At 43.0% G+C, this 22323-nt stretch overlaps 1 protein-coding gene across 1 annotated transcript; it reads right to left on the bottom strand.

Annotated features, from left to right (window-relative positions):
* Positions 1-1412: 1412 nt before the first annotated feature.
* MIEF1 (mitochondrial elongation factor 1) lies at positions 1413-8103 on the bottom strand. Its single transcript, XM_033161571.1, has 5 exons — positions 7951-8103; positions 7077-7225; positions 6243-6423; positions 5277-5539; positions 1413-3940 (listed from the first exon to the last, which is right to left on the bottom strand). The coding sequence occupies exons 2-5, from the start codon at positions 7218-7220 to the stop codon at positions 3131-3133; spliced, it is 1398 nt and encodes a 465-aa protein (XP_033017462.1). The 5' UTR covers positions 7221-7225; positions 7951-8103; the 3' UTR covers positions 1413-3130.
* Positions 8104-22323: the final 14220 nt, after the last annotated feature.

Raw genomic sequence — 22323 nt, 5'->3', positions numbered from 1 at the left:
AGGGCTTGAGAGAGGCTGAAGTATCTCATTCCTTTCTCTTCAATATCTTGGACACACTGACACTGGAAGAAGTCTACAATTTACATAATTAAGTTGTCATATTAAGAATTTTAACTGGTTTGGAAGATCAGTAGTGGAGTTTGACAACAATGAAAACCTTCAAGTTGAGATAGATGGTCCCCACCCTGCAGCTTAGGGGCAAATCACATTAGCTGGTGTGACCTAAACATCAAGATAGTACGTCGATGCTTTCCCAAGGTTCAAGAATGCAGCAGCAGACTTTGACTTCTGGGTCTATGACAATCATTTATTTTATGTCAAAGCCTCCCCATTCCCCATGATATGAGAAAGCAGCTAGACACTACTGGCATCTACAATTTGTTCTGACATTTCACATAAGGAGTCCACAAATGCTTAAGACCAAACCCTCCTAAATATACCAATACACACGCATTTTTACTGAATACTGGTGGCGGTGTAAACATTCTTCAGAATGAATCATCTAATCACATAGCAGAATTGGTGCAATATTGTTATAGCTGTCCCGCATAGCCCAGTGCCCAAACGCTGAACAAGATGCATCCCCTTCCACAGAAATGAGGAATAGCCCAGACATGCTTCTCCCAACCATTGCCACTTTAAACTTTGTGTTGACTGTCAATAGCATGGTCTCTTATTTCCTACTTGTGGAATTATGAGCACCTACCATACTAAGAAATAGGCTCAAATCCCTCATCCTTTTTTAGGTGCCTCAAAGAAAGAATTCATTACTTTTGAGAAAGGAACAGCTAAAGCGATTAAAGTGAATAATACAAGTGTGTCTTGCTGGCCTAAGCCTACATTCAATACGCATTCAGCTTCATGGCAACATGTCTTGGTCAAGGCTTCTATTAATTATGTTCCTAGTCAGTAATAAAGCATTCATTTTCTTAATTGAGCATGTAATGATATGCATTTGAGAAGTGGAAAAGCAGGAGAAACTAGATCCCTCCTACTCTCCTTGCAGGATCGCCCTGCTACCATGCTGCAACTTTGAAACAAGCAACAGAATGGTGGCAAAGAGGAAACTGGATTAACACAGAAGAGGTCAATGTGGGGTTTCGTACAACTCTTAAAATATCTATTCGTGTTCAAATAGCAAGGTCTCCATCCCCTAAAATCCGCATGCATCCATATCTGCATGGGTGGCAGGAAGACTCGTACTGGAAGGATGGCTGAGAGATGAGTGAAAAACCTGGTGTTTTTCCAGGCTATGTATTACCAGACACCCACACACAACCTTTCAAGTCTTTGGCTGTAAATCTGGTGAGGCTTAAATAACCGCAACACTGTTTCTCTGCTGAGCAACAAATACCATCTAGCAGACAAAACTGAAAAGACAAACTGTTTGGGGGGGGGGGGTGTTACCCGGGTTAAGTTGGTATATAGATTAAAGCCTCCACTCTGGAACCACACCAAAGGCGTAACTTATTAACATAAGCACCACCTTAAAAAAAAAAGGAACAGGAAAGGGCACTTGTTCCTTATACCTACAAATTATCTCATTATTTATGCTGCCTTTTCAGCAGCAAGGGTGAGCATTTCAGATGTGAAAACAGCGGAGCCATGCCTGCAAAATTACACACAACCATAGCAGTGCTTGTAACGCGGACGCGACACACAAGAATCTCACCACTTAGGGTGCCCCCTGTTACTTTTCTTTCTTTTTTGGTGATGGCAGCAATAACAGAACCAAACATTCCTGAGAGATAAGACATTCACAGTCAATGCCCATTTCATGTCTGCAGAGCGGGAGACATAGCTAGAGTGAGTGGCCACTCCCTGAGCTGTGCCATTATCTCATGGAGCAGCCAGAGATGCAGAGCAGCACTGTGTAAATTAAAGCTGATGACTCCTTAAAAGCAGTAGGGGCAAGGTGATTAAGCGTGAAATGTGCCACCTTCTTAAAAAGCGTATTAAAAGCACAATTTTACTTTTTATTCAAGCTTTCTTTTGCCTTCCTGTAGAACCTTCGTCTCTTGTTTCCAGTGACTAGTCATTTTATGGCTCTAAAGTTTGGCAGGTACAAGGTAGTGACCATCAATTCTAGCAATTGGGTGATGAAGGTCTGAACCTCAACTACTCATAGCACACTCCAGCCATAGTGCTTTCAGCAAGAATTTGATTGTTCAAAAAGGAAATATTTGAAAATATGGCACCTTACTTCCAGAGCTACTTGTTCTATGTCAAATAAAAGCTAAATAATGTGTTTTCCCTAGCAGTTTGCATTTTCTTGGGCAGTTACCACTTGTAGTAGGAAGTGTTCTTGATAGCCACATACAGGAAACTGCTCTCCCTACATTCTTCTAGACACGTTAAGGGTCTAGCGCCAGTTTTGCAAACATGCATGCAATAAAAGAACCAAATTTGTGTACATTGAAGGGCATCAAATTGGCTGGAGAGTTTATCCCTAGTTTCCCAAAAATGGGCATACATTGGTGAGAACCTATGCAAATGTGCAAACTCTCTCTGGACACACACACCCCCCCCCACGGCAAATATAAATACAATCAATGCACAGAGCTCACACAAATACATTCTCCACTATAAATATTTCTATTGAAACTTTTCATCCAGACTGCCATGCACTTTGGGGTGTGAGAGGAACAAAACCAGACTCCCACACACAAACCAACAATAGGGCACTGAATCCCTTGGGGGAAGAGGGCACAGAATCACCATATTTAGATGTTTCCAAAAATTGGCAGTAGGTTACTGGCCCAATTCCACACTTTCCTAGGTGGGAGTGAGTTTTCAGTGCAACAAGTCATAGCATATTACTGGGGCAGCGGGTTGCACAGGGTTGGGACAGGCAGCTGGAACCACAGCAAGGACTTTCTAATAGACCAAGCAGCCAATCCACATAATTTCTTGCCCCATGAGACAATGACTATGCGGGCAATGGAACTGGACTAATAGCACCAAGAAATTTAATGTACCTTCCTGCTCTCACGGTATGATAAAAACGGAAAGAAAAACAGGAGGAACTTGTGAAAAGAATGGGGCAGGGTATGCATATCTCACTCAGGATGTGTCAGAGAGAACCTGTTGTGGACAGGAAGCTCCAACACTGTTCTCACGCATAAGGCAGCTATTCTGTCTGCAGTAGGACCTCTGGTTCCGAAAGGGAACAGTACAGAGTGTAACCCAACTCATCCACCTCTTCAGGAGTAAGCTCTGAAAACAAGTTCACCTTGGGATTCAAAGCATTGGGAAGGACCCCTGCTTCTAAATAGCCAATGAGCCCTTTCAAGGCCTGCAAAAAACGGTCAGCGAGCATGTCTTGTGACCAGTCAGTCTCCTCCTGTGTCAGGTGCAGTATGACGTTGGTAAGCTGGCTGGCAGAAAGGTGACTCAACGCCGGGTTCAGCTTGCATATGGCCTTGAGGATCTTGAGGCACAAGGAACGGCAGCCAGAATCAGCCTGGTCTAAGGCCCGCAGGCGAGCTGTCTCTGCCGGCCGAAGACTGAGCCGCCACAGATTATCATACTGGGCCAGTCGGTGTGGTTTGGCTACCAAGACAGTGTCACCTAGCGTCACAGATGGCAAGAAGTCTATGAAAAGACGCCGATCTCTTTCATACTGGACCTCCAACGTCAGAGATTCCAAGGGTGCTGCTGGACGGATCACATAGTCTAGGAGGGTCCCAATAGCTGGCCAGTTGATGGAGCCTGCCACAACTTTCTCAAAGGTGCTGGACACAGCCCTGGGTGAAAGGTAGCCCCCCACCACACAGCGGTCCCAGTAACTGCTACCACGAGGGAAGTATTCTGGGTTTTCCCGACGTACCAGGCAGAAGCCAGGGATGTTCATAATGGTGTCTTCACCTGGAATGCAGGACCACAGGTTCTGTTCCAACACCAGAGGAACCATGAGCTGGATGTGATCAGCAGTCACAACCTGCCAGGGGGGAGAAAAAGAAGAGGTTTTCTAAGGCCCTTAAAAGGCCACACTATTTGGCTAAGGGAAGGCTGGAATGCAAAGGAACGTTGAGCTGGGATCTCTGTGATGCTCGGTGCCGTGCTAGAACATGCTGATGTATCAGAGGCAGCATTAGAAATCGTTCCTCATAAATTAAACAGTAAGAAGGAAATAAAAGCAGAGTTTATGCTTGAAGGAAACTACCACCTTACTGACTATGCCATTCACATGCTCACAGTGATGATTTGCAGATAGGAATTCCCTGGATACAGACCAGAGAGACAGATGGAGGAGTTGCCTAAGTTTTAGTGAATAGGAATAAGTTTGCATGTAGGTGAAGCTTACCTGATGTTTTTAATTCTTGTAGAGGTTGTGTGATTTTTTTCTTGAGATGTTTTGGGTATTTAGTCATATATAGATTTAAATGTGTTGCAACCTATCCTAAGCCCCTCAAGTGGAGTGCATTTACATTAACTAAAGCCCGAGAAGAATGCTAAGAATGTAAGAAACGAAGAAATGAAATGGAACTGCTCACATTTATGGTGAATGCAATAAAAGAGCCAAGGGCATATAATAGAAAACAGGGAGCCATTCACTGAGTCAGACCATTGTTCTATCTAGCTCACAATTGTTTATTCATCAACTGGCAAAATATATCCAGGGTTTTTCACACAGGAGTCTTTCTCAGACCTACCTGGAGTGGCAGGGACTGAACCTGGGATATTGCTGCTTCTAAGTTTTTATTGTCTAAAGCCAAAAGTTTGAGTTGACTGAGTTTGTTGAAACATAATACAACGTTTCTCCAAGGAAATCACCATCACCATTAGGTGTAAATTTAAGTTTTATCTAATACAAAATACTACACATAGAAGTCTTGATGCAGTGTTGAATCAAGTACGTCCATTCAGAATTGCTCACTTAAAGGCTATATGTTCATCAGGGTAGCATGCAGGAATGGCTCCCATGCCCATTATATATTGAAAAGAACAGAAGAGACTAAATAATGTAGAAGGACCATGCACAGGCAGGAACAGATGTGGGAGAGAAAAGATAGAGAAAGATTTGACTCTTGCTCAGTCGGAAAGAGGGCATTAAAATTGCAAAAAGGAGGGAAAGTGCTTTACAGTCTTGGGGAGAACGAATTATTTCCTATGCAAGATCAAATCACAAAAAAGCCAAGAAATATGACCACAGACAATTCTAGACACAAGAACATGATGCCGAGACAAACACCGGCAACAATGAAGTTTGACTGTTCTCTGTCTCTATCACGCCTATTGAAGAATATGTAAACCTTCTCACCCATCCAAATTACCTGCAAATCATCATAGAGGCTACCACTCAGGTACATTTCACGGAGAGGCATGTCTGGCAGCTTGGCACGGAGGAAACCACGCAGTTCTGCACATATATCTACAGCAGCCTGCTTGGCTTTGGCCTGCTCTTCTGTTGGGATGGCCACCTTCCTCCGGTAATACGCAAACAGCTTCTCTTGCAAGGACATTCGGAGGCGGGACTTCTTCAGCTCCACCTGGCTTTTCTTGATGGATGATTTCTGCTTTGTGGATTTGATCAAATCTGCCAGGATAGGTTGGAGAGAGAACAGCAGGCCTCAATATTTCACCACACAGGACTCATTAGGTACAAATTGCCTGTACTGAATTGGACCTGTATTGAATTTGGAAACACTGGGGATTAAACTATGTGAGACAAAAAATCATTGACCACACTTTTAACCTTTCTTTAAAAGTAATGGCAATGTGCATCTTGAAACAGACTGCAACACCACCCTTTAATTCATGTCATTTTCCTGACAAAAACAGTCGCACCTCCCAGCTTCAATCTTCCTTATGAGGACAAACTGAAAAGTACCCATGTGCTTTTCCTGCACATTGTTAGTGTTATGATGTAGTGATATAATTTCTCTTATATATATGATTATTGTAATGATTTGGACAGTCTGTTTTCTGTAAACTGCTTTGAGCACAAATATCTTTGTTAAAAGTACAGTGTAAAATAAACTGACTGATTTGAAAAAGATGCTCTTATTCCCTGGAGATTTTCACATAAGGCACTAGAACCGTACTTGTCAGGAATACATTGGGTCAGCAGTATTCAGCCTCAGAAGAATGTGCTGGACTTACTGATCAATAGGCTCTCTTCCAAAACTAAGATCCTTTCTTAACTACCGGTAACTGTTTTTAGACACCAGAACACGTAAAGGTGAAAGGTTTACCAACTTATGCAAGAAGTTGCATAAGAATTACAGGATGTCCCTCACCTATATCAAAATCTGAAGAATCAGTGGGAAGGGTCTGCAGAGAGCGGCTAATATTAGTCTTCATATCTTGGTTCAATAACCGAGATGATGATCCAAGCCAACTTGGTTCTTCCCAGCTTCTCTTTCCTGACTGACTCATGCGAGTGGGGCTGGCTGGAGCACTGATTGCCCGGTCATACATCTGAAGCAATAAAGTGGGGAGACGATAAATTAAGTGTATGATCCAATCAAAGGATTTCATTTCCACAGCCTCCCTGTGTAGAACCCAATGGTGAAACCGTCCTGGAAGGCCTGTAAATTCCATCTTGGTAGTCAAGCAAACATGGGACTAATCAATGTGAGCTGTAAAATGAGCTTATCTGCTTGCTTTGAAGCCTTGGCTGCTGGCTTGGCTAGTTGGGAAAACCTGTCAGCTACCCACTTATCTGAGAGATGGATGTGAGTGGGGAACAGGCCCCTAAGACAGTGTGATTAATTGGATTTCTGCCAGTTTATATAGCTTGTTTTCTGTATAAGTAACACATAAGCTACTAGCCCCTCAGAGACGAAGCATGGTAGTGCTTGTTGCTTCAGCGTCCATCCTGGGGTGTAGTGGCAAGGAATTCTATGTTGCCTTGTATGTCTCTTATATATATCCTTATAATAAAACATTAGAACTGATTACTCTGGTATTTTGTGCATCTTTCTTTGGAATCCCTGCAACTGGGTCCTTCAGAGCACCAGTCAATCCTTCACTTTGGTCTGTATTTCAACCCACGGGACAGAAAACTCCCATTGCATCTTTATCATACCCCAAAGTCTAGGCACCCTTTCACTCACAATGTTCACTCTTACCCGCTTAACAGCCAAGGTGGCAATCCCCAGCATGGCAGCACCTCCCACACCCAGGACAAGTCGAGCATTGGACAATACAAAATCAATGGCTGTGCCAATGCCATTGTCATCCTTCTTTCCTTTGCGCTCTCCAGCGCCTGCCATTGCTCCTTTATGGGAAGAGAAAAACCAAACACAACTGTTAACATATTTCATTTTGTCCATTTGTCACTCAGTGCTTCCTAATTAAAGCTGGAATCTCACTCTGTCCCATAGGTGGTTACAAAGAACCTAATTATCCATTCTACCAAACTTATCATGGGATAACACGCTTCACAATTCTTAAGTCATTTGTATGCACAACTCTGACACAGCTTAGGCTGAGATTTGCCCAAGTCCTTTCAGTGAACTTCATGGCTGAATAAGGAATTGAATGCAGCTCAACAACCAAACCCAAGTCTCTATCTTTTACTGCTAAATAAAACTAAGTTCCTAAGGCAAATGAGAATATATGAAAAATGGTATGCTCTTTAAAAATGAACTTAAGACAAAATTATCTCAAGTTTTCATAAAATGATTTCCAGATCAAAAAATAGTTGTAATAAGACCTTACAATATTGTACAGAAATAGATATTTTCACTATGAAAAACCATCAAAAGCTAGATGGGAGTTTCCCCAACCTCTGCAGTTATGCATTTCTCTTGTTCTTACCACCAAATGTATAGGTCACTCCTTGCAGTATGATCTGCAAGCTTTCTGGAACTACTCTGGCTCCCATATATCCTAGTCATGTTACATTTAGACATTCAAAGTTGTGCTTTAGGACAGATCTACAATCATTTATAAAGATTCTGAATAAGTGAGAGAGCACTTTCTGCCTGGAAAACAACCTACCTGAGGTTTACTGCATCTGTGAAAAATGGGGGATACTCCTAGGCAAGACACTTTTGGGATTCCTCTTTCAAGTTTGTACCACACAGCCAATATTGACCATCTAGCCCAGATGGTCAAAAGGGTTGATGAAAAGGAAAGTGGTGAGAAAACAGGTGTGTGTGTGTGTGGGGGGGGAAGGGAAGTCTCTAAACCAACCCCCCGAGTTTGGAGTGCAAGAAAGCCTGGCCCTTCTCCAGCTGTCTCTCCTTATCTTTGAGCTGCTCAAGCTGTTGGTTCTTGCGGAATTCACGTCGAATTGTGTCGAAGTAGAAATCACGGTCAGTATAGCGCAGGCCACGTCCCTGACGCAGCAGAGCACGATAAAGGTTCAGCACTGCTTCACGGGTCCACGCTGCCATGGAGGATGAGTGGAAGGCGGGCAAACTGAAGGCACACAGAATAAACAGAGACAATGGAACAATCCGGTATTTTTGCAAATTATAATATTTAGCCAAGTTGTCAATTGTGTTTTATCCAAGAGGACATGAATAATATCAACAAATACGGTAAGAGAAATACATCTATTTGAAGCTCTATCCATTACAACCTCCTGCAAAGTTATCCTTTATTTAATTTCTAAGCAAAAGATAGAGAAGACTCCACTCGACATAAAGGAAATGCCAAAAAAAAGTTCCAAAAGGTGAGGAAAAGGCTTAAAAAAATAAATACAACCTATATTCATGTCCCACAAAACTAGGTATGAAATCTCAAAGGGAGATGCAATCAAGCAGCCTGTGGCAGCGTTGCCTCTTTCTAGGCCCCGCAACTTAATCGGAAAGTTGGGTTATGGGGAAGCATCATATATGTATTTCAAAAGAAATTATTGTGAAATCAGATTTATTAAAAATTATTGTGACAATGTCAATCTCCTGGCAGACTTAGAATGAATCTTGAAATATAGAGAAAGTATATAGCAAAATGTTCTTGATAATAAATGGGAAAGCAAAATAATAATAACAAAATGTGTACAGACTAACAAAATGTAAAATAGCACAATGAGAAGAATCAGAAGTTAGTGTTTATGGTGTGTATATGTTGTAGTGTGTGTAGTGTGAACTGTATGTACTAAGTTAACTGTTATAAGTTATATGTAAATTGATGTTAATTGATGTACAACAAATATTATTATTATTATTATTATTATTATTATGAAGAAGACAACGACAGTATACAGCACCGGAATCCGGTAGATTTCGGAGATGGCGGTGACGGCGACTGGCAGATTTCCCCGCTCCCTCCAGCCTACCACAAAACGAATAATATATATATGCCAGTCGCCGTCACCGCCATCTCCGAAATATATATATATATATTGAGTGCACGATGAGGAAAATGAAAGGCCCTCAGAGGAAACTGGAACTCAAGGGATCAAGGAAGCCTTTCTCCCCTCCCCTCCGAGCCGAGGGTCCGAAGGAAGAGCCCCGCCAGTCCCACCGAGTTTGGGGCGCCCCTATGGCTCCGGGCGTCTCCCCCGGAGGGAAGGGGGGGACTAAGGGCGGGCACTTGTTCTCGGTACCTTCGCGGAGGAGAGGAGACGGTCGTGTTTCAGGGGCTGCTCGGAGCCCACCTCTTCCCGCTCCCGGCACAGCTCCCGGGGTCACTCGGCAACATGGCGGCTTCTCTTCCGGGGCACGACCTCCCTCGCTATGGAAACCCCAAGAAGAAAAAAATCCACAAAAGGCCCCGTTTCCCGTTCGGCCCTCAGGCGGAGAGGCATCGATGGAAGAGGATTTAAATGAAACAGAACAGGGCTAAAAACAAAACCGACCAATCCTCTTCCTGCGCTCGGAAATAATAATACTCTTCTGCACTCTAAAAATATTATATTTTGCTCATTGAAGGAGGGTGCGCCCCTGCTGGGCTGTTTGCATACAGAGCCTCTGCGTCGTGGATGCTTTTATTAAAGGCTGTCTTTTTAAGGTGATGTGCGAAGCAAAAAGCTAAGCAACGGAGTTAAATTTAGGCATTAGACGTGTGTAAGTTGCATTGTTTATAAATAAAGAGTTCTCTATGGCAAGGCTGGGGTGCAGATTTATGCTTAGAGCAGACCTATTGAAATCCACGCTTCAGGTAGTAGTAACTTGGAAGTATCATTTTTGTTCAGTTGTTCAATTCTTAGGTAAAGGTAAAGGGACCCCTGACCGTTAGGTCCACTCGCGGACGACTCAGGTTGCAGTGCTCATCTCGCTTTACTGGCAGAGGGAGCTGGTGTACAGCTTCCAGGTCATGTGGCCAGCATGACTAAACCGCTTCCGGTGAACCAGAGCAGCGCACAGAAATGCCGTTTACCTTCCTGCCGGAGCGGTACCTATTTATCTACTTGCACTTTGACGTGCTTTTGAACTGCTAGGTTGGCGGGAGCAGGGACCGAGCAATGGGAGCTCACCCCGTCACAGCGATTCGAACCTCTGACCTTCTGATCGGCAAGCCCTAGGCTCTGTAGTTTAGACCACAGCGCCACCCGCGTCCCTCTGGTCAATTCTTAGGCATGACTAAAAAAGCTGCAGTACTAGCTGTGTCCACCCAGCAGGAATAATTCCCAAGGAATTCAGTGGAATTTCCTCCTAGGAAAATGGGTTGCAGTCTTGCTCATTGGTAAGAGTAGAGCTGTTGGAATGGTCCTCCTGCCCAGAAGCCACCCTGTGTGGTAAGGTTACCAGATTTTTTTCAATGAATCTGGGAACACTTTTCTACTTCAGTGGTAATGAATGGATTTTGTTAGAGGACTGATTTGTAAATCCGGGGACTGTCCCCAGGAAACGGGGACATCCGGTAACCTTACTGTGTGGTATAGTGGTTAGTGTCAGACTAGAACCTGGGAGACCAGGGTTCAAATGCCCATTTGGTTATGTAGCTCACTGGGTGACTTTGAGCCAGCCACTTCCTCTTAGTTTAAATTTACCTCACAAGATTATCGAGATGAGCACCATGCCACATAGTTGCCTTTGACTGGACTTAAGCGTCCAGGGGTCCTTTACCTTTACCTTACCTATTGCGGAGATTAGTAGAGGATGAGGAGAACCATGTACATTATGCGGCCTTGAGCTCCTTGGAGAACAAGCTGGGCTTTGAATGCGATAAATAAATAGGTCTGCTAACCCTTTATAGTGGCATCCTTTGCTCCTGTTTCAGAAGACTATGGAGCAGTGCTGTCAAGTATCCCATTTCCCCCAGGATTCTCCCTTATTTTTAAGCAGTTTCCCGCTGCTCTCCCCTTATTTTTTATTTCCCTTAAATTTCCCGTTTTTAATGGAAGCAGCTCCTCCCCAGCTGGCCAGGGATTGGGTGGGAAGACCTCGCCTACTTGGAGAGAAAAGCCTCAGCCCTCAAAGCAAGTGGGAGATGTTTCCCGTGCTTACAGGGGGGTGTATTCCTCCCCCTGCATCAGCCCCTATCCATTGCCGCCGAGCCCCTCAGCCGGCCAATAGGGTTAGCTGGTGGGCAGAGCCTGGCTGCCTTTGAGCAGCTGCTGCTTCCTGTCCTGTTTTGATGGGATCAGAAAAAAAGACGATGGGGCTCCATTGCGCGGAGCACGTGGCTGCCCTCCTCTTTGCTGGCTGCCCTCCTCTTTGCTGGCTGCCCTCCTCTTTGCTACGCTCTGAGCCTGAGCCCGCTTGGAGTTTACATTGCTGCTCCGCCCATTTTTGCTTCTGGCTCCGCCCACCACTGACATGTGACTGTCCCCAGGATAGGTGAGACTGCTGATCCCTTATTTTCAAATCCGAAACTTGACAGCTATGCTATGGAGGATCCATTTACTCTTCCTGGATCTCCCCATCATGTCTTTCTTTGGCTATGTGCCTGATCGAGGATAAAAGCAGCTGGCCTTTTGGTCTACATTGCTTTGTTGACTTGGGCAATGCAGTTGTGGCCTCTTGGCTGCTCCTGCTTGTCAGTGTTCTTAACCAATGAATGAAGTCAGAGCTATGATTTATAAGTGAGTTGGTTTGGATAGATAGACATTTCTGAGGTCCTAAAAAGCTGCTGGTTTACCCTCCTGTTTACTGATTCTGCTTATTTCCTACTCCCTGGAATCTCTATTTTACTTCCTTTTCCCAGCAACCAGGATGCATCTTTCTTGGGCTGGGTTCACCTGACATTGGGTAGTCCCTAGAAGTTTCTTTCTGCAAATCATAGTACACAGTAAGTGTGGGTGAATGTTAAAGAATCCCTCTTCTTCCCAAAAGGCAAATGTGAAAACTTTGCAAAGAGGCTTAGACACATCTCCTGTTTTGCAGGAACTAAAGACCAGGCACTCATTAAGAATTTACTGCATAGTTAACAGTGGTATATATTTCTACCCAGAAGTATCTTTGTGTTTAATGGGAGTTACTCCCAGGTAAATGGGTACAGGATGGCAACTGAGGCTTTGGTTTAGGGTTGACATTTCGGAGAGAGGGGTTTTTGTGTATTTAACAGCTGTATGGCAGGGAGAGATTCAACAGGTTAAAGCTTTTTCCCCGTGTGGAAAATACAGTTATGTGGAAAGCTTCACCATGACTACTCTCTCTAAATTTGTGTTATGTCATGCATGCCCCCATGATAGTATTATATTTGATAAAAAATGAACTATTGTTTTAAACATGTTCTAGTTGTATGGCTTGGGAAAAATAAGTTTTCAGTCCTAGGCCTTCTCAGTAGGCATGGTTAGAATTGTGCTGATCATTTTCTCCCCAGCTGCCCAAAAACAAATTGGGCCTCTGCTGTGTCTATGTGCTGTAAAACACACTGAAGTGAAAAAGTAATTACTTCCACTTTCATTCCCAAACAGTAGCTGCATTTGATCCTTCAAAGTAAAAACAAATCCTCTGTACAGTGGTACCTCTGGTTAAGAACTTAATTCGTTCTGGAGGTCCATTCTTAACCTGAAGTACCACTTTAGCTAATGGGGCCTCCAGGTGCTGCCGCGCCACTGCCACGCGATTTCTGTTCTCATCCTGAAGCAAAGTTCTTAACCCGAGGTACTATTTCCGGGTTAGCAGCATCTGTAACCTGAAGTGTCTGTAACCTGAGGTACCACTGTATATTCTTTTCTGTGTGTAACCCCATCAAACTCAGTGTGGGTTACATCTAAGTAGAACTGCATAGGTTTGGGAATTATAATATGAAGTAGTTAGGATGAAAATTGAAGCAGGTTTTTATTTTTATTTACATACACACACACACACACACGGAGAGAGAGAGAGAGAGAGAGAGAGAGAGAGCTTTATTGTGGCCCATAGACCCCAAAAACATATTTATTATTGGTAAACGGTGTTTCCGTGCGCTGCTCTGGTTCGCCAGAAGCGGCTTTGTCATGCTGGCCACATGACCTGGAAGCTGTATGCCGGCTCCCTCAGCCAGTAATGCGAGATGAGAGTCGGACACAACTGGACCTAATGGTCAGGGGTCCCTTTACCTTTTATACTTATAGCCCACCCTTCACCAAATGGTCCCTGGGTGGGTTATAAAATTGCCACAATTAAACAAGTACAATTGACATTTAAATAAATACATAAAACCCACAAAACAGCCAATAACAAAGCAACAAAAGAACAGCAGGGCATCAGCTATGACTTGACCCACTCCCCACAGTCCCTATCAAATTACTGCTCACCTTAAAAAAGGAGTGTCCGCTCCTGCCTTAAAACATAACTAATAGGTAGAAATGCAATGGGAGAAACTCCCCCCCCCCCAGAAATGCATCTCTTGCTATTGAATTGGTGCTTGCTGTGAGGCATTTAAATATGCACCAGAATTGCACAGTGGGGGGTGGGGTGGAATATGAAGCACTGCCTGGGGGAGGGGGAGGGTAATCCTTGTTTATTTATTTTGTGTGTTTCTTTTTGATAGAGGGTACAATTTCAAAGCAGCAGCAAAACGGAGACCCTAATCCAGCCTACTTTAATTCCGTTGTTACATTAATCCCTATGCATTTCCGTCAGTTTTGCCCCACATACAGAGGGTTCTGCCAGCAGCAATCACAATCTGCAAGTGGTGCTCAGGAAGCACTGTTCCTTTGTAAATGTTCGTGATATTCCAGAGAAGGACTTGAGACCACAGATATAGGAAATAATAGCATGGAAGGCTCCCGTTATGCGCAAGAGCTGACTGTCCTCCTCCTCCCACCCCTCATGCTCAGCTCAGCTCAATGGTGCCGCCTTCTGGTTGTTTTCTTGAAAGCTCGTTGCTGAAACACTATTCTTGAGAATAGCATTTCTGATTGGAAATTGCAGGGAGGTCAGCAGCACAATAAGTGCTACAAATAAACTCCTTCCACTTCTATGGGAAGAGCAAAGCATTGTGGACCTGGTTGCTGGACTTTGTGGACCTGTCCTAGTCCATGTGCCCAGATGGAAGAAGAGGTTGCTGAGACATTTATGGCTCAGGGTGATTAAAAAAAACAAAAGGGGGGTAGTAAATCCTCCTGCTCTTTTGCAGTGTATGTTTTCCTATGGAACAGGAATTACAACCTGCATTGGTGGCTGCATTGCTTCAAATTTGGAGGGTGGCGATATGGTTCACTTTCTGCCCTTAGTTTGTTTAAAAGGCTTTATGCACATGCAAACAGTTCTGTATAATGAACTTTAAACTTGGATATTCTCACCAGGGTTAAACTGCAGAGTACATGGGATTTATGGGTCACTCTCTTTTAAGAAGAATGTGTATCCTACCCTGCTCCTGATTTTGTTTTATTAACAGAGAAGGGCCCACGCCATCACTTTCCAGAGTGTCTGTGTCTAAACTAGAGAGATGGATTACTTCCTCTCTAGAGAGCAGGCCTATGAAAAATCTGGTATACTCCTGCATAACTATTTTGAGCATAATTGTGGGGGGAACTGGGGAATGCGTAGTTGTACATAAGGAGTATGTGGACACTGCAGAAGGCATCCTTCCCACAGAAATATTCAGTATTCATGAAAACATACATATTCCTCATAATTGGATGCTTGGAAGTAATTTTCACTGAGGTCCTTAATTCCAATTAATGCATATAAGACAGAGGAACCACACAATCATTATGATTTCCAGGGATTTTTTAAAGCCAGAACTGTGTTCCGACACTTCTCAGGTGGGCGCCATTGCCATTCTAAGAGAACAAGGGAGGCGTTCATGGTGAGTTCCAGCACCTCTTTTTCTAGAAAAATGGCACTGACTATGCAGCAGCATTTTTCAGGGGCTTAGCAAAGGGGCTTAGCAAAGGTTAGCCGCCTTCAAATGTCCTATGTCCAGGGAATCCTTTCCATGTGGATTCACTTGCACAAAACCTGTTATACATCAGGATTCTATAGGTTTTCACAGGATCTCCATTATGATGTCATCAAAATGCCAATACCCCATTTAATCTGGATTTCCCCTTACACCAGCTAATAAAAACAACCCATTATACATCTGCAGTCACTGCTCGTGTGGAAGCTTATTAGTATTGTTTGGGGTGAATGGGTTTGTCATATTTTGGTGATGTTTCAGGGGCTACTGTCTATCATCACACCCACACTTCCCTTTACTCCTTATTTGGGCACAGCCTAGCCATTTTGTTTCCTGCAGCCTAATACCAGATGAAAAGCACCCATTTTTACAGATTGATGGTTACTAAAAGCACATCAGGTTCAGGGGAGCCATTCTCTCATTTACACAGTAAGCGTGACAGATTGTCTCATAGACTGTAATCTACATATATAGTGAGCTTTTTAAAATTAATACTAATAAGGAGGTTTTGCACAAGACCTATTGTGCAAACCTTATATGAGTCAACTAAATATAATGCTTGTGCAATACCTGGTTATTATTTAAATGTTAAAACTGAATGGCAATAGGTATTGTACCCCAAAAGTCTCCATTTTGCCCATTGTGAATCCATATCACAGGCTGGGAACTTTTTCTTTCGTATAAGAAAAGGTGTGTACGCACAAATACAGAAATAGTACATCCTCAGAACAAAACAAAAGTAGTGAAAGGTGGGAGGGGTGATTTGAGTGGGACAAAACAGCAACCCCACAACTCAAATTATTCCCTTACACACACCTGTTTTGTGATCATGTTGAAAACAAGAAGCCCAGTTTAAAATATTATTAAAGCAAGTTTTAGGCAATTGTCATAGTTTTGAAAATTAAGCTCTTCATCATTCACAAACATGACACAGCAGCCAAATTATGGCCCATGGTAATTTTACCAGATGTACATAAACAGAGCATTTGGTTATCTCAATACCAAATCATATATTCAGCAACAATATCACTTTTCCTTGTCACGGGTTCCTGTGAGTCCTAGATATTTTTTAGAATTTGGTATGGTATTTTTGTACCATTCCTTTATTTGGGACCGAGTACAGTAGTCTGCTCTACTGGTGTGGCTGTGGCGAGAGTACTAAAGCCTGGGTGTGATGCTATGCAGGGACCGGTCACATCTGGATTTACAGGCCAGTAGTGTGAGTTAGTGCCAGTGGAGGGTTTTGACTGAAGCAGCTCCTCTACCACATTGCAGCTAAGGGAGTGCTTGCTACTTTGGTTGGGATGGAACCAGAAGTTGAATGTTCTCTTCTGGTATGTTGATTAGGAGGCAAAAATGCACTAACTTGTTTTTGAGCTTGTGCTGAATGGGATTTCAATGTGCTAGTAACATTTGTTGGCAGCACTGGCAGCTTAAGGTTTCCGCTGGAGATTTGTTATGCATTGTATGTAGCTTGTCTGGGTTTTTATTTTTTTTAAATTGCTTGAAAACAACAATCTTACAAATGGTAAGGTGTCACGTTTACTAGCTGCCATTGATCTGCCTCCATTAAAAACAGTTTGCAAGGAATGAAAATATTTTTTTCCTTTTCTGATTGCATTGCACTGGTTTAGAGCTGAGAATCCTGCTTGCTTGATGATGGTGGGAACATGCATAGTAATTGTTAAGGCAGACTTGGTTCCTTAGTGTTCCTCAGATGCACTGCTAAGAAGTGGCTCAGGGGGGCCAGATCTTCTGCGCCAAGCCCCTATTTCCTTCCCCTTTCACCTTCTTTTTAAAAACTTACCTTTCTTTGCTTACAAAGTGGCTGAGCACATGGCAAAGCACAGTGTTGATGAGACCCCCAACCACCCATCATCTCGATTTTCCCAGAAGCATCTATACATATAAATTTTTGTTTGCAATTATTTTATTAGCAAATTTGTGTTATGGGTCTGTGTCCCAAGTCTGTTATGCTCTTAAGTAGGGGTGGCAAAGTTTATTAGCTTTTGAGCCACATAATTGAAGTATTCACAGAATGAACAGAAGCACTGCCTTCTTTTGCCTTCCACCCCTCAACAAGTCCTACGGCTACCATTCTTCCCTCTAGTCTGGCCCAACAATCTTTGCCCCGAGCTCCAGAATCTCCCTCCACCAATCAGACAACAGATAACAGTCCCTTTCCTTCCTTGCTAATCACATCTATTCTCAATGTGCAGTGTAGCTGGGAGAGGAGATGAGGAAGATTGAAGAGCTCGGCCTTACAGCACTAATGTTTATGCACACTTAAATACATCATACACAGCCCATTCCTAAGCATGTTTACTCTCTGGGGTCCTATGGGACTTTCTTCCTACTAAGTATGTGCATAGGAATGCACTGCAGCAGTGATTGCATTTCTATTTTTTGTCTGAAACCATCTGGGATCTGTGCTTGGAATGGCTTAAGAACAACCTGTCACTGGTGAGCTGTGGCTTGCTTCTCAGAGTGAAGTGCCTGGATGAAAGCACCATGATTAGGTAAAATAAACCGTTAGGACTATTGGTGAAAACATTTTGTTATCTGGAACTGTAGCTGTAGCCATTAGCAGAAGAGCAGGGGAGGTGGGAGGAACTGACTGAAAATAATTCCTCTACTCATAATTTTACTAAGCAGAGCGTATGGAAATCCCATAAACTTGGAGGGCTTTGCTTTATTGACACAATCTTTCCAGCTCTTTAGATTGCAATATAAAGTTATATTTAGTTCTTCAGATCATAATGTTCCCAACAGTGTACAACCCAAATTCAGCAAAGCATTTGGGCATGTGCTTAACTTCAGACCCTTAAGTAATCCCATTGCTGGGCTGCAAAATACTTAAGCATGCCAGTGCGTGGGCTTCTTCTCATTTTGCACTTTATTGACTGGCTCAGAGGTAAGCCCTAATACAGCTTTATGTATGCCACAGAGATTCTCTTTTGGCTGAGAGCTGTGGCGTATACATTTTTAAGCAATGAACTTAGCTATTTTTAGAGGGTTTGTTTCCATTTTCTGAATGCATCCGATCAATAGATGTTTTGTACAACCCCAGAAATACAACATATGCCTATCTATATCATTTTTATTTGAAGAATGTGTGCAGTGCCATCTAGCAAGGAGAGCCCCTAACGAGCAACTATATATAAGACAGTTTCCGTCTGATTCTTTGGAATCCAGAAGGAACAAACAAGCTTCCTCCCACTGGCTGTAAGATTTCTTTTTGTACATGGTGTTGGAAACTTGTGCATACAGTAATGGCACTACCAGATGGGAGGTTTTATGCATGAAACCAGACCTTTTGAATAAACATTTGCTGAAATTGTTCCTTTGTGATAAACGGAGGTCCAGGGTGGAAGGAGCACAGGTTTGGCACCAGATGTCTTAACAGAGCAGTATGAGCACTTCCAGACAGTTGCTGGTGAGGCACAGGTGTGTCAAATCACCCACAGTCCACAACAGGACAATGCCCATCCCTGCAGTATGTGAACCAGTAGGTTCAGTGTAGGTAGCACAACAATCACCACTCCAAAACAGCCATGGTAGCTATAAACACACAGGTTACTTGTTACCTTTGTCTTGGAGGTGTTTTCCTTTGGATGCCACGTCAGAACTATTCCTGCTGCCACTTCCTTCTCTTGTTAGATGTATTTGAGCTCCCCAGGGCTTCCAGAAACAAATGGCATTAGCCTCCCTCCTCACAATGGTGGGAGGGATAGGAAGATAGGAGCGCATCCTTCCTTGTGCTACACTGAGAATGCTTTGTGATATGCTGTCTCAGAAGGATCAAAATAAACTAAGGGCACTGGTGACTTCAGCAGTAAGCCACTTCAGTCTTACTTAATCAGCTCCTAAAATGTTATCGTAAATCGGGTAGTAATAACCACTTTGGCTGTCATAGAGAGCCAGTGTGGTGTAGTGGTTAAGAGCGGTAGACTTGTAATCTGGTGAACCAGGTTTGCGTCTCCGCTCCTCCACATGCAGCTGCTGGGTGACCTTGGGCTAGTCACACTTCTCTGAAGTCTCTCAGCCCCACTCACCTCACAGAGTGTTTGTTGTGGGGGAGGAAGGGAAAGGAGAATGTTAGCCGCTTTGAGACTCCTTCGGGTAGTGATAAAGCGGGATATCAAATCCAAACTCTTCTTCTTCTTCTTCTTCTTCTTCTTCTTCTTCTTCTTCTTCTTCTTCTTCTTCTTCTTCTTCTTACAACATAGAATTGAAACCTATGATTTTTTAAAACACTTTTCCTAAATGCCCGAGCAATATTGAAATCATTTCTGTGGAGTGTAAAATATCAAGCTTATTTTATTTCATAAAGGAATAATTGCATTGCAAAAGTTTAAAAATTCAATTAAGATCCCAACTTGCAAAGTTTGCCACAGAAGCAAGGCTGCTATTATCAGGCTGAATATTTACAGATTTAATAATGGCACCAAATCCCTTTCTCTGAAGTTGTTAGCTACATACCGTACCTGGAGCTGAGACAGTGAGCCATATAATCAAAAGCTTTGCAAAAGGAGGAAGCAAAGAGAAAATGTGAGCCTTCAGTTCTCTGGGGATAAGATCTATTGTCTGGACCAAAAGTTTCACACTGTTCTTCTTGTCACTGCTCTTTTCCTCCATGAGTGGAGTCACTTTAAGCTGCATTTAGGAACATAGGAATCTGACTTATACCAAGAGAGTCAATTGGTCCACCTCCTAGCTGATTATTGACTACACAGACTGGCAGTGGCTCTTGTCAAGCAACAGTCTCGCCCAGCCCCTACCTAGGCTTTGTACCCATAGGAAGTATCTATGATTTAATCATCTGTACACACCAACATTTACTCACCTAGTTGTATTAGACTGAAATCCTAACCTCACAGAATTTAACAGGGCTTACTTCTGAGCAGATGTGGTTCAGATGGCACTGCTACTTGCTACGCATAGCAAAAGATAAACTAACAACATTTGCAATCCTACATGAAGGGGAATTGAACCCATGTTATCATTTCCAGAAGTGAGTAAATTGCTCCATGCAGGACACTGGGCAATTCATACTATGAGGTAGTGTTGGGGAGCAGAAAACATGGCATAGGAGTTTGTGCAAGATCATCTATTGTCTGTTAACGGAAGATTGCTTGAATAGGTTGATTTATGTAGGTGCTTCCCAATCCTTCTCTCCCATTAATAACCTATGTAAACAGTTTTGTGTGCTTTAGGCTGTATATTGTCTCCCTGCTTATTTAACTTATATGCAGAATTCATCATGCGAAAGGCTGGACTGGATGAATCCCAAGCCGGAATTAAGATTGCCGGAAGAAATACCAACAACCTCAGCTATGCTGATGACACAACCTTGATGGCAGAAAGTGAGGAGGAATTAAAGAACCTTTTCATAAGGGTGAAAGAGGAGAGCGCAAAATATGGTCTGAAGCTCAACATCAAAAAAACTAAGATCATGGCCACTGGTCCCATCACCTCCTGGCAAATAGAAGGGGAAGAAATGGAGGCAGTGAGAGACTTCACTTTCTTGGGCTCCATGATCACTGCAGATGGTGACAGCAGTCACGAAATTAAAAGACGCCTGCTTCTTGGGAGAAAAGCAATGACAAACCTAGACAGCATCTTAAAAAGCAGAGACATCACTTTGCCGACAAAGGTCCGTATAGTTAAAGCTATGGTTTTTCCAGTAATAATGTATGGAAGTGAGAGCTGGACCATAAAGAAGACTGATCGCCGAAGAATTGATGCTTTTGAATTATGGTGCTGGAGGAGACTCTTGAGAGTCCCATGGACTGCAAAAAGATCAAACTTAACTATCATTAAAGAAATCAGCCCTGAGTGCTCACTGGAAGGACAGATCCTGAAGTTGAGGCTCCAGTACTTTGGCCACCTCATGAGAAGAGAAGACTCCCTGGAAAAGACCCTGGTGTTGGGAAAGATGGAGGGCACAAGGGGAGGGGGACAAAAGAGGATGAGATGGTTGGACAGTGTTCTCGAAGCGACTAGCATGAGTTTGGCCAAACTGCGGGAGGCAGTGAAGGATAGGCGTGCCTGGCGTGCTCTGGTCCATGGGGTCACGAAGAGTTGGGACACGACTGAATGACTGAACAACAAAAAGTTGACCTGAGATTTGATTTAGAGAGGTACATGGTGCAGAGGAAGATGTTTCTTCACTCAGTTAGTGAAACTGACTGATCCAGGGATTGAAGGGAGAAAGAGGAAGGAAAGTATGTTGGCAATGAATGGGTCCTAACAAATAAGCAGGCATTTACCATAGGTGGATTATTTGCAGAAGGAAGGAAATGTTGCTACATAGTATGAACTTGTCCTATGATTTTAAGACTGCTGTTAAGTAAGCCTCCAATGACTAACTGACCTTTTAACTAAAGACTGTGCAATAATTCACTTATTCATTCATCTGCTGTGTATATATTGTAGTCATATGCCATTTATTACCAAATATTTTGTATTATGTCTCATTTGCTCCTTCTCCTATCAGAGACAGTAGAGATGGGTGCATGGCACCAAATCTCACATTCCTGTTTGTCTGACAATTCTGGGTGGAATATTCAGGGGAGGGGTATACAGTACATGTATAAATCCAGTTGGGAATCATGTGGTTGAAAGTGGCTACATACTCTGCTATATCCTGCTATGGAGAAAACACAAAATATATTTAACTGTGCATAGGCTTCCTCAGTTGACTGGACAATTGTGCTTTCAGGCTAAAGGGAAGTAATATACAAACACAGTCAGTTCCAAGCTGAAGGAAACAAGCAAGCTCCCCTCTCCTCTTCCACAAACATCTTCCAGGTTCAGTTGGAAATAAAACCACCACACATGCTCATTTCCCTTTCATGGTTTGTAATTTGTTTTATTTCTTCCTTTAAACATCCCTTTAAGGGTGAAATGAAATCCAACCATTTACAGAGAAAATGATTTCAGAATGTACACTTTGATTTTTCCCTTACAAAAAATTATTAATTGGTATTTATAAATTAGACTTTAAAGGGCTTCTTCAACTTATTTGGCAAGTCCCATGTATTCCTTAGCCAACAAGGGGCACAAAAGCTATTTCTTTGTGCTGGGACAAGAGATTCCGTATCCTTTCCTTAAGAAATGAGCTATTTTCAGGACTTTCCATGG

Source organism: Lacerta agilis, chromosome 10 (genome assembly GCF_009819535.1).
Source record: "Lacerta agilis isolate rLacAgi1 chromosome 10, rLacAgi1.pri, whole genome shotgun sequence".
Lineage (NCBI taxonomy): Eukaryota > Metazoa > Chordata > Lepidosauria > Squamata > Lacertidae > Lacerta > Lacerta agilis.
Note: the sequence above shows the minus strand (reverse complement) of the source record. Positions and strands in the feature narration are given on the sequence as shown.

What these genes read in the sequence shown, in the direction of transcription:
- MIEF1 (XM_033161571.1), bottom strand. Translation starts at nt 7,220, where the DNA reads ATGGCAGGCGCTGGAGAGCGCAAAGGAAAGAAGGATGACAATGGCATT. An exon ending in CCACCTTGGCTGTTAAGCGG is followed by an intron (nt 6,424 to 7,076) that starts GTAAGAGTGAAC and finishes TTATTGCTTCAG; the next exon opens with ATGTATGACCGGGCAATCAG. An exon ending in TTCTTCAGATTTTGATATAG is followed by an intron (nt 5,540 to 6,242) that starts GTGAGGGACATC and finishes CTATCCTGGCAG; the next exon opens with ATTTGATCAAATCCACAAAG.